This window comes from Physella acuta, unplaced genomic scaffold (genome assembly GCF_028476545.2).
Source record: "Physella acuta isolate Inbredline_101_S28 unplaced genomic scaffold, ASM2847654v3 ptg001005l, whole genome shotgun sequence".
Lineage (NCBI taxonomy): Eukaryota > Metazoa > Mollusca > Gastropoda > Physidae > Physella > Physella acuta.
In genome coordinates this window covers 12,501-28,774 of record NW_026732522.1, presented here as the reverse complement: position 1 = coordinate 28,774, position 16,274 = coordinate 12,501, and the positions used below count along the sequence as shown (strand labels likewise).

The window sequence follows — 16,274 nt, the reverse complement described above, 5'->3', positions numbered from 1 at the left end:
GGGGGGTGCTCTAGGGAAAAATGATACGGGGCGGAGATGATCGGTGGATAATTGACGGGTTGTGGGTGATGTCCAAGAACGAAATGGAATTTATATAGAAAATATATAATTTAACAGTGCCCCCCCCCCCTCCGAAGAAAGTCTACCGCCCCCCCCCACCCCCGAAAATTTCAAGTGCCCCCCCCCGGAGAAAAAAGTCTGGAAGAAACACTGCACTCCACCCCCCGATCGAGTTATTAATGCGGGCGTCTATGGGTCTATGGCTGACACCAAAACTTTTTTTTAAATTAAAGTTACGCGGTAGTGAATCCCCAACGAATAAAAGTTGCATTGTGTTATAAATAAAAGTAAAAACTAACCGTAAAGAAAAAAAAACGGATGCAGGTCGTGTTTCGGTGTTTTTATTTTGTATTGGTACGTGGCGTCAAGTAGACGTAAAATGAGACCTCGGCGTCCCTGAGTTCATGTCATAGTGTAATAAAACCTGGCAAGGCAGACTTGTTTTTTAAATTATCGACTGCCTGGCGGTATTACTTCCACCGTTATCCTATTCATAAACAATAGCAGTAGCATCAATAGATTTAAGGCGTCGTCTATGGGGGTTGTCCATAAACAAATTTGCACTCCAAAAAGTGAAGGGGGGTTTCTGATGTTTGTGCCGATATTTGACGTGAACGAGGGAGAAAGCGTGGCGAAATACATTTTAATTTTTAAAAAATAAAATTAGGAGCTACATTTTAGAATTAAAATTTTTTTCTTTTCTGAAAGATTAGCCATAGTGCTGATTACATTATTTCATTATATGCCGGGGTCAACATCTGTAACAAAGCTGTAACATTGAATAATATACAACTTTGATGCCAGATTTCGGTAAAACACCAAAGACTCTCACACTAAAAGTAAAAGCTGAAAGGCAGGGTTTGTTTCAGACATTTTTTTCTTTTTTTTTGGGGAAGAGGAGGGGGGGGGGGGCACTAAAAATTTCAGGGGGGGGGGGGGCGGAGAGATGTATGATAGAAAGGCTGCTAAGTGGAGTCCAATGATTATTATTCGCAACTACGTGTTTTTGTATATTTTGTCAAAGAAGCAGTCCTAAAAAATAAAAAAAATTTAACAAACTAAAGCTGAAAATAAAATTGATTTTCCCCTGAATTTCCGCTATAAATTATATAAATATTATAAATGTAACAAAAACATGTTTAATTTACCAGTAAAACTACATGTCTTTTGACACATTTCAACCCGATCTGTCACAAATATGTAACACGGACGTATCACATTTATAAGAGAAACTTTAGTTGGTAACTTCTTTTTTGTCTTATACGCCCTCAACCCCTGGGTAGGTCATACAATAGTCACAACATTAAGTTTTTGTTTTTTTTTTTTAGAAAAAAAAAATCACTAAGTTTTGATAAGATTGCATTCAAGTTTTAAAAGGGGGTCGGCGTGGTCGAGTCGGTAAAGCTCATGGTTGCTAAACCGAAAAGTCTCAAGTTCGAACCCTCGGGCAGATGAGGCTCGTTAGCTGGGGACAGCCACTCTTCTAGGAGAGACAACTCCAAAATCAAACAACTGCTGCCTTGTAGTTTGTTCTTGGTTGGACAAAGGCTATGGAAGCAAATCCAAAAAGAAAAGCAGGCTGAAATCGGAGTCAATGGCCTCAATGGCGCATAACCAGTTGACACGTACCGCTTAATTGTGTTGGAGGCGTGATCGAGTCGGCAAAAAGCTCATGGTTGATAAATTCGAACAAAGTCTCGAGTTCAAACCCACTGGCAGATAAATCTCGATCCCCTTCAACACTAATAATTAAGAACGAAGAAGAAGAAGAAGTTTTAAAATAGCTAGCTAATCCCCCACTTTAAGCTTTTTCTAAGCTGATTTCATTTGATTTTATTTTTGTAAGGATATTAGATCAGAGGCGTAGCGAGGGGGTGGGGCAAAAATAACAAAATATATAGAGAAAAATTTGAGGGGGGGGGTGCAAATCGAAAGTTTGAGGGGGGTGCAAATCGAAAGTTTGTGGGGGGGGGGGGTGTAAATCGAAAATTGAAAGTTTGTCCCTGGGAAGCTCGCTACGCCTCTGGGGTGACACCATTAAGTGCCGCACCAGGTGACACCGGATCTCGCTACGCCACTGTATTAGATCAGTGCCTTACCTGCCCCCCCCCCATTATATAAATGTCATAGAGAATATATACTTTAACAAGTGTCCCCCTCCCTTCCCCTCCTCTTGAAGATTCAAACGCTCCCCGGCCAAAAGTTCCAAGTGCCCCCCCCCCCCACCCACACCCTAGTTAAAAATGTCCGAAATCAACCCTGTATAATGTCTAGTTCATTACCTCATTACCGTTAAATTAAATATTTCCCCACCAATCTCCCGCGGTCAATAAATCCCCCGTTCCCTAATACACAGAAGTCAATCGTCTCGATGAACTGCCGTGTCTGCAATGTTCCGAATGTTGCGACGACACAAACCAATTAGTGGGGCGCCCTGTTGAACAGAATTGAACCCGATGTACAACACCGCGACAAATACGGAACAAGATGGCGGACTTTAAGCGCGTGGCTTCACCAAGCCAACGATGGAAACAAACGGTTTAGAGATTACGTTTCTTTCAACTTTCATTTTGATCACTTGGATCTAAATTTGCGAGAGAAGGCGGCCATGTCGATTCAAGTCTGATTAATAAGGGGAAATAATAGAAATGGGAAGTAAGTAGACTATGTTTAATGTTGTTGATAATAAATAAGTAGATACATAAATAACAGATTAAAAGGTTAAAAAAAGATAAAACAAAATAAGTATTAATAAAATGTCATTATTAACACCAGTGAAAAGACTCTCGAAATGCTTATTAAATATTTTAAAATTGTGAGTATTATTATTAAAAACAATATTGTTATAAAAACTTTATTTTGAAGTTTCAGTCGGACTTTGAAGATTTTTGATTACACAAGTAAAGTTTTGACAATATCGGTAGATCTATATAAACAAAAAATATATATAAACGAAAATTAATGAAAAGTAAGCTAGGTATAGTTAGGTATATAATCTACAGCCATTCAATGGTTATTTTACGACAGTGAAACGTCTTATAGATCTAATTCAGGCTTGATGAAAATAAATACAAATGTAGCTTAATTACCCAGACATCTTTTAAATTTCTCTGCATTTGTAGCTTTTAGAACACAGATTTTAAATTATGAAGTTTACGGCCGGTATGCAGACTAAATTAACAAAAAACACGAATTTGATCCATGTCGACAATAATGATGGAAGCACTTTCGTCAGAATGACAAAGTCGTTTAAAAAATAACTTCTTGCTTTTAACAAACGCTTAACGTTTTCATATTTTCTATACAAACACATTATAATAGTTATGTATGAATATAAGTTAGTTAAAAAATTAAATTGTTCAAGTAAAATAAAGGCTGAATGGTTATAGAGTTTAAAATTAATCTAAAATATAAGCCAACAACGTGCTTCACTGCACTTCATCATTTTTTTTCCCGTTCGTGCCCAAGACACATGTGGCAGATGAAGTAGAGTTCATCTATTGCAGTGGCATTGGCACATGAAGAGATAGTAAGGTCAACACTATGCCCAGCCGACTTTATTTTCCCCAACGCGAGGAAAGTACCCATCAGAGGTGGGTAGACTCAGGGACGTTCTACTGACTCGAACCCGGATTCGAACTCGAGACTTTCAGGATAGCAGCTTAACGCCCTACCTCTATGCCACGCCGTCCCATTTTAGTGACTTCTCTTAATGACTGATACATTTTTTTTTTGTTTCCTTCCAAGCCAAACTGAAGAGCTCGGTCGTCGTGTGTTTAGTCGTGAGTTGCTCGTTCTTCTACTCCTACACGCTGGGTCAAAACATTTCTACCAAATCCTACAGAAGGGAACTCGCATGTTACTCCAAATCCAACCAAACCCTCGTGTTTTCAAATTGCTTAAACTACACAACAACCACCACAAGTTTTTTAAGCTGTGTTTCTCGCTGCAATGCTGACCCATTATGTCAAGGCGCGGTCAAGGATACTTCCGGGAAAGTTTACTTCTACAGCGCGTGCGGGTATTTAAACTTCGACGTGAACTGCACGGCAGGTTCTGACAGTTTAAAACTGTACGTGTATCGGAAACCTGTAAACACGACTACATGCGGTCCCGGCGGAACTTACAGTAGTAGAACGACTTCCTGTGTTTGTCTGCCGGGATGGTCCGGGCCACTCTGCGACGAGCCGCCCAAAACCTGCGCAAACGTCACCACTTCCGGTGTTTTCTGGACGGATTTGAAACTCTCCAGCGTCGTGCGGACGATCTGTGACATAACGAACAGCAGCGAAAAAATTCACGCTTTTCGCAACGACGGTAAAGCATATCACAACAAAACCTGGGCGGAATTCGTCAAAGGTTACGCAATCGACGACAACAATTTTTGGATCGGTTTAGACAACATGCGGAGTTTGATCAGCGGCGGCTTCACATCGATGAGAATCTTCATCCAGTTTTCCAACGCCAGCTCACCCTACCTCATCTGGACCTACAGCGGCGTCGCTATCCAAGTCTCCAGTTTCAAAGACTACGCTCTGACGTACACCGGCTACAAATGTGACGCCAAGAACGTCACGCTTTGCGACGCTACCAACAAAAACTGCGTCGTTTCGGGGAAATCGTTCTCCACCATCGACAACGACAATGACTGGAACCTCAGCAACCTGGCAGAGAAGGGGCAGGCGGGGTGGTGGTATGACGACACCAGCTGGTTCTCGGGGGGCGCGCTGGTCTGCAACCCCCTGGGGAGGTTGCCCGGGCTGGTGTCGTCCACGGGGTATGGTAAAATCATCCTGCCGGGTGTAGACATGAGCAGCGTGTCTGGCGTCTTCCAGCATGTTGGTATGTACTTTTACAAGTGAGGATGGCGGTGTAGGTGGGTACAGTTGCTCCAACATCACAACACAATGGTCTATGTAGGTATGTACTTCTACAAGTGAGATTCGCTGGGAAGTAGGTGGGTACAGTTGTTACAACATCACAACACAATGGTCTATGTAGGTATGTACTTCTACAAGTGAGGATGGGTACAGTTGCTCCAACATCACATCACAATGGTCTATATAGGTATGTACTTCTACAAGTGAGGATGGCGGTGGTGTAGGTGGGTACAGTTGTTACAACATCACAACACAATGATCTATGTTGCTATGTACTATTACAAGTGAGATTCGTGGTGGTGTAGGTTGGTACAGTTGCTCCAACATCGCAACACAATCGTCTACGTAGGTATAGCTGTTTTAACATAATTTCAAAACGTTCGTGTTTTTAAAAAAATACGTTCTATTTTTTTCTGTAAAGGCTATCGAAAATTACATGTTTGTGTGTGCGTATGTATGTGTGTGTGTGTTAGTATTGATGCACTAAGCATTTCACTGTAATATGTTATCCCTAAACATTCCATTAATACTAAATCCAAAGCCTAATCATAATCCAATGCCTACTCGTATCCCTAGCCTATTCCTATCCCTAACACTAGCTGAAGTCAACAATACTGGCAGAAAAATAAACAACGTTGATACAATGATGTATGAGCTTAGTAATCAGATACCAAAAAAAAACGTTTTTAAGAAAATAATGTATTATTTTGTATTTTAGTATACGACCAGGGGTGGACTGGCCCGCCGTTCTACCGGAAAAATTCCCGGTGTTCCCTTATGAAAAAAAATCTCGGTGAGCTTACAGGAGCATTGGTCCTATTAGATTTTTTTTAATTGCTGGTATTTTACCATTCCTCATACCAGAAAGTGAAACGCATGATTTGATGGAGAAAATATGCACAGTGAAAAAATTTCAATCTGGGGTTGGGGGGGGGGGGGGGGGTGTGGGGGGGGTGGGGGGGGGCTTTAAATTTTTTTTTGGCCTTTTGGATACAGCCAGTCCACCCCAGCATACGACTAAGACGTAATACCAAATTCAGTTTTGCAATGTATAGCCATGTTTATTTAAAAAAACATATTTTTAATGAAAATTAAACAGCAGCAAATCGAAAACTTGGTTGAACTGTGTTCGTTTTCTATTTCTTGTCGATACGTTACGTCCAAATAAAAATGTTTTAAAACTAGAGATTTGTAAAAAAAAATCTGACCAGAAAAAACAATACAAGTTTTAGCATCTCGTCTATTTATAAACGACTTAGGGGTCATCCATAAATGACGTCACGCATTTTTGGACAATTTTTACCTCCCCCCCCCCTCCCCTCCGTCACACATTGTCACAAAAAGCCAGACCCCCACCCCTAAAATGACGTCCCACCTTAGTCTACAATCCTCCTGAAAATTGCAGTTGAATTTTTCATAAAACATTGATATTTTTCCAAAATCTTGTCTGAACTCTGTTTATATAGAGTATTTTAATAAATTCCTATTAGAATTTATTAAAACAGTTTTCTAAAACCCGAAATAACGTCTAAAATTAGTTTTCTAACATGGCTTTTTATAATGCAAAAGTGTGACGTCGCACCATCTGACCCCCCTCCCCCTCATCACACACCGTCACAAAATTACGGACCCCCCTAACCCCTACGAGTGTGACGTCATTTATGGACGACCCCTTAACCAGGTTTTCGTAACAGAAATAACGATAAATTACGATTAAATGCATCACAATTTATTCAATTTATTTAATAATTTAATAATGGTAACAACAGTTGGCATGGAATAGTGTTTCTTCCAGACTTTTTTCTCTTAAGGGGGGGGGGGGGGGGGGGAGGGAGGGACACGGAGACCTTTTGTCCACATTGGCCGCTTTATTTAAAAACATAATAACTTTTATTTTAAATTTAAAAAAAATTGAATTAAGAAGTAATATTACATAGTTATAATCAGTGGCGTAGCGAGGTCGGGTGTCACCCCCCAGAGGCGTAGCGACCCTTCCCGGGGACAAACTTTCAAACTTTTGCAACCCCCTTCAAACTTTTGATTTGCACCCCCCCCCCCTCCCTCAAACTTTCGATTTGCACCCCCGCTCAAGTTTTTCTCTATATATTTTGCTATTTATTGCCTTGGTGTCACCCCCCTAAAAGGTGTCACCTGGTGCTATCCACACCCCCCCCGCCCCCCCCCCCCCTCTCTACGCCTCTGGTTATAATAAAAAATGAGATAGGATGAGAATATAATAGACGAAATGAGAAATGTTGCAATTAGTCAGTTAAGGAGATCATTAAATAATTGTTTTAGTTTAGTTTTGAATATATTTTCAGATATAGTTAGTTTTATCTTATTATAAAGATTGAATTAAGCAATTAAACTTGTAAACACAATGTTCATTTTTAATTCTTTGTTGATATTACCAATAAGAAAAAACAAACACCGATGAATCAATAACACCTTAATATCCATTTTTTGCTGCTGTAGTGATTTTGAAAAAAATGCTTGTTAGTACTGAATTAACATTCGAGTCAAAATGTTTGCAAAGGGTCTTAACAGATGATTAAAGATCGGTTGTTACTAAAAGAAATAAAATAACTACGTATACCAATGATGTATCGAATAAAACCCCTCATATAACAATGATTTTGAAGATGTTCTATGTAATATTAACATTGCGTAAGCCCACATTTCAAGAGGCGCCTTTCTTTTCTATTTCTTTATAGACTTGCATATACCTAGACGGGGAAAGTTTGTTGATTGTTTCACACAAACATGGGTACAAACTGTTAGATCTATAAGACCTTATACATGTAGGCCCTACTATAGCATAGCATAGCACAGCATAGCATAGCACAGCGTAGCACAGCGTAGCACAACATAGCGTAGCCTAGCGTAGCCTAGCATAGCATAGCCTAGCATAGCCTAGCATAGCCTAGCATAGCCTAGCATAGCCTAGCATAGCATAGCATAGCATAGCATAGCATAGCATAGCATAGCATAGCATAGCATAGCATAGCATAGCATAGCATAGCATAGCATAGCATAGCATAGCATAGCATAGCATAGCATTCACACTCAATAAAACTAAAATTTCTATGTCAAACATGTTTTATTTTGTAATTTTTACTAGACTTAATAATTTATACTATACTTTTAATCAATAGCTGATATTTATTTACAGTCCAGTAAAAATAGAATGCCATGTTTACAGTGTTATAAAGTAAAAATAAATGGTGAAAACCATGGCCATTATAGTATTTGTTTTCTACTCTGTTCTTAAAATTACACCCGTCTATAGAAACAGCGCGGGAACCCCATACCCCCCCCCCCCCCACCCCCATGTTATCCATCTGTGGTGCACGGATTGAATGGGCAACTTAAGCCGATCTTTCCATGATATTTCCTGGCTACAGGAAACTACATATAAGATTTGCCAGATTGGCACTTGGAGCAGTCACGGAGTCTGAGACGAGACTCAGTTATTTGTGTGGACTGTGCCGAGATGCCCAGCAGAACTGTTGTTTGTATTTACTTACTAGATGTTTGAACATTCTTTATTGGTGAAGTTTTAGTAAAGAAACCTTACAGATGCGTATAAATAAATTGTGTTTTACTTGTGGTGGATAGATATTTTAAAATTATTTCTTTATTTTAGAAAAAGAAATAATTTTATATTATTAAGTTATTGATAATGAGTGACTTTTATTTGCGACCACTAAGTTAGAATGAAATTTAAAAAAAAAACAATGATGAATAATAACTACTTAAACATAAGACACATTTATAATTAAGAAGAAAATAATGAATTGTTTTGTTTAGTCAAATGATCTACAAAAAAAAAAAAACAAAAAAAAAAACGAGTACATATTAATTAATATGAAAACGTCGTTAATAATTTGAACAGTTTTACTACACTAATAATCAAAAGTTTATAGGTACAATGGAATCTAGTCCAGCTGTAGAAGTTACTGCCCTTTTTGTGCTATTAATTCTTACTGGAAATGAAAGCGAAAGTAGGATATCGTCCACGGACTACGTCAAAGAAGACGCGTGCTACTCCCCGGCCAATGAAACGTTGGCGATGACGTATTGCATGGACTTCCGGGAGTCGCGCAGCTTCCTGCAGTGCACCGCCTTCTGCAGCTCCCGCAGCTGGTGCGTTGGCGTCGTCAAGGACGCCACGGGCAGGTGCTACGTCTACGGGCCGTGCGACGTTCTCAGATTCGGTAAGGATTGCCTGACCGGTGATGTCGTGAGGGTCAAGGTGTACAAGAAACCTGGAACTTCCGGTTCCATGAGCTGCGGCTCGATGGGTGCGTACAACTTCACGACTCACGCGTGCACGTGTAAAACGGGCTGGACGGGGGCGTACTGTGATACCCCGCCCCGAAACTGCTCCGACCTCACCAAACAAGGACTCCCACCTGGGGTTTACAAAGTCTACATGAAACTATACAGCGTCGCCGTCGTGTTTTGTGACGTCACTTCCGCTGGATCCAACATGCACTTTGGTCGAAACAACGGCCGGCTCGACCACAACAAAACCTGGTCTGAGTACGCCAACGGGTACCACATCGACGACAGCAACTTCTGGGCCGGTTTGGACAACATTCGCTACTTGACCCAAAACGGGTTCGCGCGGATGAAAATCGAGACCGCGTTCGATAACGGCACCTCTCTTGTGTGGACCTACTCGGGCGTGGTGATCCAGAACGGGCTGAACGCCTACACCATTGTGTACCAGACAGTCGATTGTCTCGGCTCCAGCCCTACCTTCTGCTCCAACGTCAACCCCTGCATAGAACAATCGACCTCCTTCTCGACCTGGGATGACGACAACGACCCATTTTCGCTGATTAGTCTGGCCGCCGATTACGGCGCGGGCTGGTGGTTTAGTGGCTACCCCACGGGGCTTTTGAGCTACAGTGCTACCTGCAACCCGTTCGGTAAGTTGGGGACGACTTCAAACAGGATCATTCTGCCCGGGCTGAACTTGGCGTCAGGGAGTTACCTCAGCTTGTTTAGATACGTCACAATGTATTTCTCAAGCTAGTGGAAGGGTATGGTTGAGGCCGTAGTTCCACAAGCTAGTGGAAGGGTATGGTTGAGGCCGTAGTTCCACAAGCTAGTGGAAGGGTATGGTTGAGGCCCTAGTTCCACAAGCTAGTGGAAGGGTATGGTTGAGGCCGTAGTTCCACAAGCTAGTGGAAGGGTATGGTTGAGGCCGTAGTTCCACAAGCTAGTGGAAGGGTATGGTTGAGGCCGTAGTTCCACAAGCTAGTGGAAGGGTATGGTTGAGGCCCTATGTTCCACAAGCTAGTGGAAGGGTATGGTTGAGGCCGTAGTTCCACAAGCTAGTGGAAAGTTATGGTTGTGGCCCCTTGTTCCGCAAGGAGCAAAGATGACTAGTGGTTCACAGCGATCCCTTCTCTTGAACTTTGTTTTTGGTATATACGTTTAAGAATATTCTTTGCATTTAAAAAAGAAAGATCTTTGACAAATATGAACTTTTAAAAATAATTAATGTTTTAAGAAATATTAGTTTTTAGATTAATTTTTTAAATTGTCTGGTGATAGAGAAAGTGGCCTCCAACCAGTGTAACTATATTATGACATTATTTCAGCCTCTAATTCCTTAACCCTGAGTGGCAGAGCTAATCCAAAAGTCTCGAGTTCAAATCCGGGTTCAAGACCAACCAGCTCTGACCACCCAACTCTGATGGGTACCTAAGCAAAGGTGGCTAGGTATAGTACTGCCCACACTATCTCTTCATATGCCGAAGTCACAGAAACAGGTGAACTCTACTTCACTTGCCCTAGTGATCGTTAGGTTCGAAAAGGGGAATTTAAATCATAGCTGTATAATCCACAATAGGTAAACATATTATGTTTTAAAATTATGTAAATAGTCTAGATCTAGTTTTGAAATAAACAAATGCCTCATTAAGACTGTTGTCTATTTTTCAATTAACTTCAAATCTGTATTACAGTCTAATGCCCTGGATCATGTTCTAGCTACGTAATGACTTAACTTTATATTGAAAAAATTGCAGTTGCTGTGACTAAGTTTTAATTATGTACTAATCAGCCATGCTCGTGTTGGCATGAAAACTCCGACCATCGATTTGAGAGCGATGTTTACTTATTTCAACAAAAATAAAAATTTCAGCACTAATGTGTTAAAACGATTTTTTGAGTCTGCCAAATTCGCGTGTAATGTTGGCTAGCTGCTCTGTCATGTAGGTCAATGGTGCAGGGCTTGTGGTCAGCTAAATGTCATGTGTCATCTACCCTCACCAGCTGACATTTGGGGAAATAAAGGATTTACATTATAAAAACGTTATACACGTACGTTGTGTTTGTCTGAGCTGTATTTTGATGATAGGAAGGTGAGAAAATGGACAGTGGATCATCGTCATCATCATCATCATCATCATCATCGTCGTCATCATCATCAGCAGCAGCAGAAGCAGCACCATCATCATCATCATCATTCTCATCACCATCATCATCACCATCATCATTCTCATCACCATCATCATCATCATCATTCTTATCACCATCATCATCATCATCATCATTCTCATCACCATCATCATCATCTTATCCCGTTTGTGCCCAAAACACACGAGGCAGATGAAGTAGAGTTCATCTGTTTCAATGACCTCGGTATACAAGGGGAAAATGTGGGCATCACTATGCTCAGTCGCCTTTATTTCCCTACCGTTAGGTACCCTTTATAGCTAGGTGAACTCAGGGACGTTCTACTGATTTGAACCCAATTTCGAACTCGAGAAATCGGGTTCGCAGTCTAGCTCTCATTAAGGATATTTTTTTTTCTTTTAGCTGAATCATTTCACAGTTGCGGCGGCGTTCTTTCATCGGGGAGTTCGTTCATCGGAACGTTCGTTCTATGGAGAGCTAGTTCTACGAAGCGTTCGTTCTATGGAGAGTTTGTTCTACGCAGCGTTCGTTCTATGGAGAGTTTGTTCTACGGAGCGTTATTTCTAATTTATCGAGACATGGCCGCCTTAACAATACACATGATGTTTAGCTTACTTGCTATTATGTTTGAGACGTTGGCAACTTTTTCTGCCCACCAGATATGAAGACCTACCCTATACGTTACAACCTTTGCCAGAAATAACCACGCATTTATATTACAATCATTGCCACATTGGCGACCATTTCAATTTGACAGACGAGAAACCTACCTTTCTCAAAAGACCATTGTAAAAAAAAAATTCGTCCTTATTTAATTAACTAGACGTCAACACCCCCCCCCCCCCACACACACACTCACTCACGTTACAAGTAATGTAAACCTTGCAACCATCGTTAGCGATTTCTCCTTTCCAGCAAACATTGAAAAAAAAACCGGTTCGTTTGCTCTAGCAGTCGACGTCAAAAAGAAAAGTAATCAAATCAGCCATATTCGACTACTAGAATCAATAACTCAACCCATTATTTCGGTGCAAGTATTAATTAATTGCACAGCTTCCCGTAATTTTGGAGGGGTATTATATTTTTCTCAGACAAGAAACTTCCATTAGAGAGGTCTAGAAGAAGTTAGAGTCAAGCTCCTTGTTACGTGACTTATAAACTAGTAATTGGGTTAATTTATTTATCAATATTCTAATCTCCTTGGATTTATTTCAACAAAATAGTTCGTAATAGTATTTATATTTTGCTATAATAAGGTAAAAAAAATATAAATAAAGCAAGAATAAAACGGTATAATAATAAACTTTAATTTTTTTTAAAAATGGAATTCATTTTCTTATTTTCAAGAAAACAAATTACGTTTTTCTCTTTATTACAAACATTGGTTGCTAAAATGTGAGAAATCTCATCAGCTACTACTACGATGAAAAATAAGTATGTGAAAAAATGCCTATGTGCACACAATTGTTACCGTTTTAAAATAGTTTTATAATACTAATAATAATAATAATAAGTATTATTATTATTATTATTAGTAGTAGTAGTGGTAGTAGTAGTAGTAGTAGTAGTAGTAGTAGTAGTATTGATATTATTATTATTACTATTACTATTATTATTCTTATTATTATTAATATTAATATTATTATTACTATTATTATTATTATTTTTATTTTTATTATTATTATTATTATTATTATTATTATTATTATTAATAATAATAATAATAATAATAATAATAATAATAATAATAATAATTATTATTATTATTATTATTATTATTATTATTATTACTATATTCTAATTCGACAAAATTCAGCATTTATTATTATATTTTTAAAAAAATTTGACTAATTAAAACAATTTTTAAAAATCTTATGAAGGCGGGGTTTTCAGCGAATTTATTTCAGGTTTTAAATCATTCATATAAATCTTTGTTACTTAAACAATGGAATAGAATAAATTGGGATATAATGTTATTGAAATTATTACTGGCTTAATTTTTCCTATTATGATTAAGAAACAAGACGCTCAAATTTATTATTTTGACGTGTGACGTCGTGCTTAATTCGATATTATGATCTCCATCCAATTAGTTGCGGGTTCGGAATCCATGTAGTCATAATAATTTATCTTTTTATCTTCCCTTATAGCTGATACGCAGTGGAAAATCAATTTTTAATTACGCTTGTACAAAGACTGTTGAAGCAAACCCAGAAAGAAAAGCTGATTGGAATAGAAATCAACACTATACGGCGCATAACATGTTTACACTTCATACTTAATTGAGTTTGAGTAATTCCCGTCCAACATTATACTTAAGAACGAAGAAGAAGAATGCTTGTGAAGCGCGGCCGACAGGCCGATTTCCAAAGGGAAACTGGGTCGTCTAGTAAACAATAAAAATAAAGTCAAGAGATTACTTTATTAAAATATCTAAAATGATGAAAGGATCAGCAGTTTCCCAATGGAACAATCTAAAGTGATTTGCGTTGTTGTACTTTTCCTGTATACATATTCCATCTCCAACAATATTTTAATCAAACAATTTTTTTTCCTCTTCGATATGTTCAATTAAATCAATACCAACCGACATTTTGACTCAATTTTTCAATTAACTCACCCGTCTAGTTCTTAGTACGAAGTCACGTGACACATAAAATGGCCATACAGCGGTAAACATTTAATTGCCTGCTCAAACAATTGTTGTTTGCGCGTGAGCGCGCGGGCTTTGATCCGTGGGCTTAGCTGTATATTAGGGGTTTTACTGTACCGTGCTCACCCTTTGGTCAACGAAGCGAGACGTCACTGGGCGTGAGAATTTCTATAATGACACGGTGACCTGTGACCTGTGACCTTTAGAACCACCGAACTTACACTGATAAGAGGCAGAGATTCCGTTTCTGTTAAAATGTTAAAATAAACCGGTAGTGATCTCCCCTAAACTTTCTCGAATATTCTTATATAAAACAACAGGGGATGGTAACTGGGGATATAGTTATGATTTTTAATCCATTTTAAATACTTAAACTTTTAAAAATAGAATAGAATCTCAGTAAAAAACAATTGCGCACCAAGCGAACGCCTAATAAAGGTGTGTATAATAGTGCGCAATAGTATTAGTACTTAATAAATTTACATTAGTTTTTTGAGAAATCGGAAGTAGCGTAAATTACTACTTCCGGTCAACGTAAGCTACTCAAAATTTAACATAAGGTAGAGAATTAGATCTTATACTTACTTGTGGAATTTCATTTATCTATCTGAAATAGTACTCAAGTTATAGGCTTTTGAAAAATTCAAAGTAGAAAAAGTACCACTTCCGGTTATCTGAAATCGCTCAAAAGTTGATACGGATCTACGATTTTGATAAAATACTTATATATGAAATTTCATCAACCTAGCTGTAACGGTACTCAAGTTATCGTGTTTACACACGGACACACACACACACAGACACACAGACATACGGACAGAATTGCAAAGCCCAGTTTTTCAGACTGGATTACGCATAAAACCTCTTAGTTTTGATAAATCTGGATTGATAATTTTTGCCCGATTAAAATAAGTCCTCTAAACTTCGGATGTGATGAAGGACTGAGGTGTAATACGGTGAAAGATGTTAAAATTTCAAGTGATTTTTGTGCACGATTACAATACTTTCTCTATACTTCGTATATACGAGAAAGTAAATAGCAACACTTTCGCCTTCAAGGGTGTCCACCATGTCTATAAATATCAACCAATCATCGCCGTAGTTTTTTTCCCCTTTGGTTATTTCTCAATATTTGCCTTTCATCCAATGATTTATTGTACACGTAACCCAAGTGATTTAATTTAAAAAATTAGACCCAAGTCAACCCCCATGGGCCTTCCCCACACCATCTCACTGGTATACACACTAACTATAAAAAGAAAATTAAAAAAAAAAATCATTTTAATTTTTTTTTACCCCCATCCCCTCCTCCTCTTCTTCGCCGCACAAGACATAACCCCCCCCCTTCTCTCTGTGCGTGATGTCAGTTATGGATGAGCACTAGCAGCAAGATTTGATACTCACACAACACAAGACGTTAGCTCACGCCTTCAATACAACTCAAATAAGATATTACACAATTTTATTTAAATATTGAAGTACTGAATGTACACGATAGTTAAAAGAAATATATGCTAGACGTAGAAAATGAATATACGTTACAGTATGAGTTTATTGAGGTAAATAATTTACATTATACTTAGTTGCAATATATGACGGTGGCTGCGAGAAAGGGCGGGGGGGGGGGGGTCACTATTTTGAGGGGGGGGGGGGGTGACACCACGACGAATAATCGTAAAATTTACTATCAAAACAATTATTTATCCAGTTAAGATAACAAAATAGTGGGGGTAAAGGTGTGACACAAAAAATGCAAAAATATTGAGGGGGGAGGGGGTGACACTCTCAGTTACCCCACAGGGTGACACCCTACCTAGTAACGCCACAAAGAGTATCTCCTTAAAAGAGTTTCACAACTTGTTCATAGAACCTTGTAGGATCAACTTAAATGACAAGTTCATGAGTCGGGTAAACAAGGCACATCATCTTTCAGGTGGACGTCCTAGGGCCACAGTCAGTGGCGTAGCGAGGTCGGGTGTCACCCGGTACGGCACTTAATGGTGTCACCCCCGAGAGGCGTAGCGACCCTTCCCGGGGACAAACTTTCAAATTTTCGATTTGCACCCCCTCAAGTTTTCGATTTGCACACCCCCTCCCCCTCAAACTTTCGATTTGCACCCCCCCCTCAAACTTTCGATTTGCACCCCCCCCCCCTCAAGTTTTTCTCTATATATTTTGCTATTTTTTGCCTTGGTGTCACCCCCTTAAATGGTGTCACCCGGTGCGGTCCGCACCCCCCCTCGCTA

The 16,274-nt window shown here is 39.2% G+C and overlaps 1 protein-coding gene across 1 annotated transcript; it reads left to right on the top strand.

Moving 5' to 3' along the window:
• Positions 1–8,871: 8,871 nt before the first annotated feature.
• On the top strand, positions 8,872–10,662 carry LOC131954487 (fibroleukin-like). The gene is made up of 2 exons (XM_059318213.1): positions 8,872–9,877; positions 10,556–10,662. Exons 1-2 carry the CDS (start codon positions 8,872–8,874, stop codon positions 10,660–10,662), a joined length of 1,113 nt encoding a protein of 370 aa, XP_059174196.1.
• Positions 10,663–16,274: the final 5,612 nt, after the last annotated feature.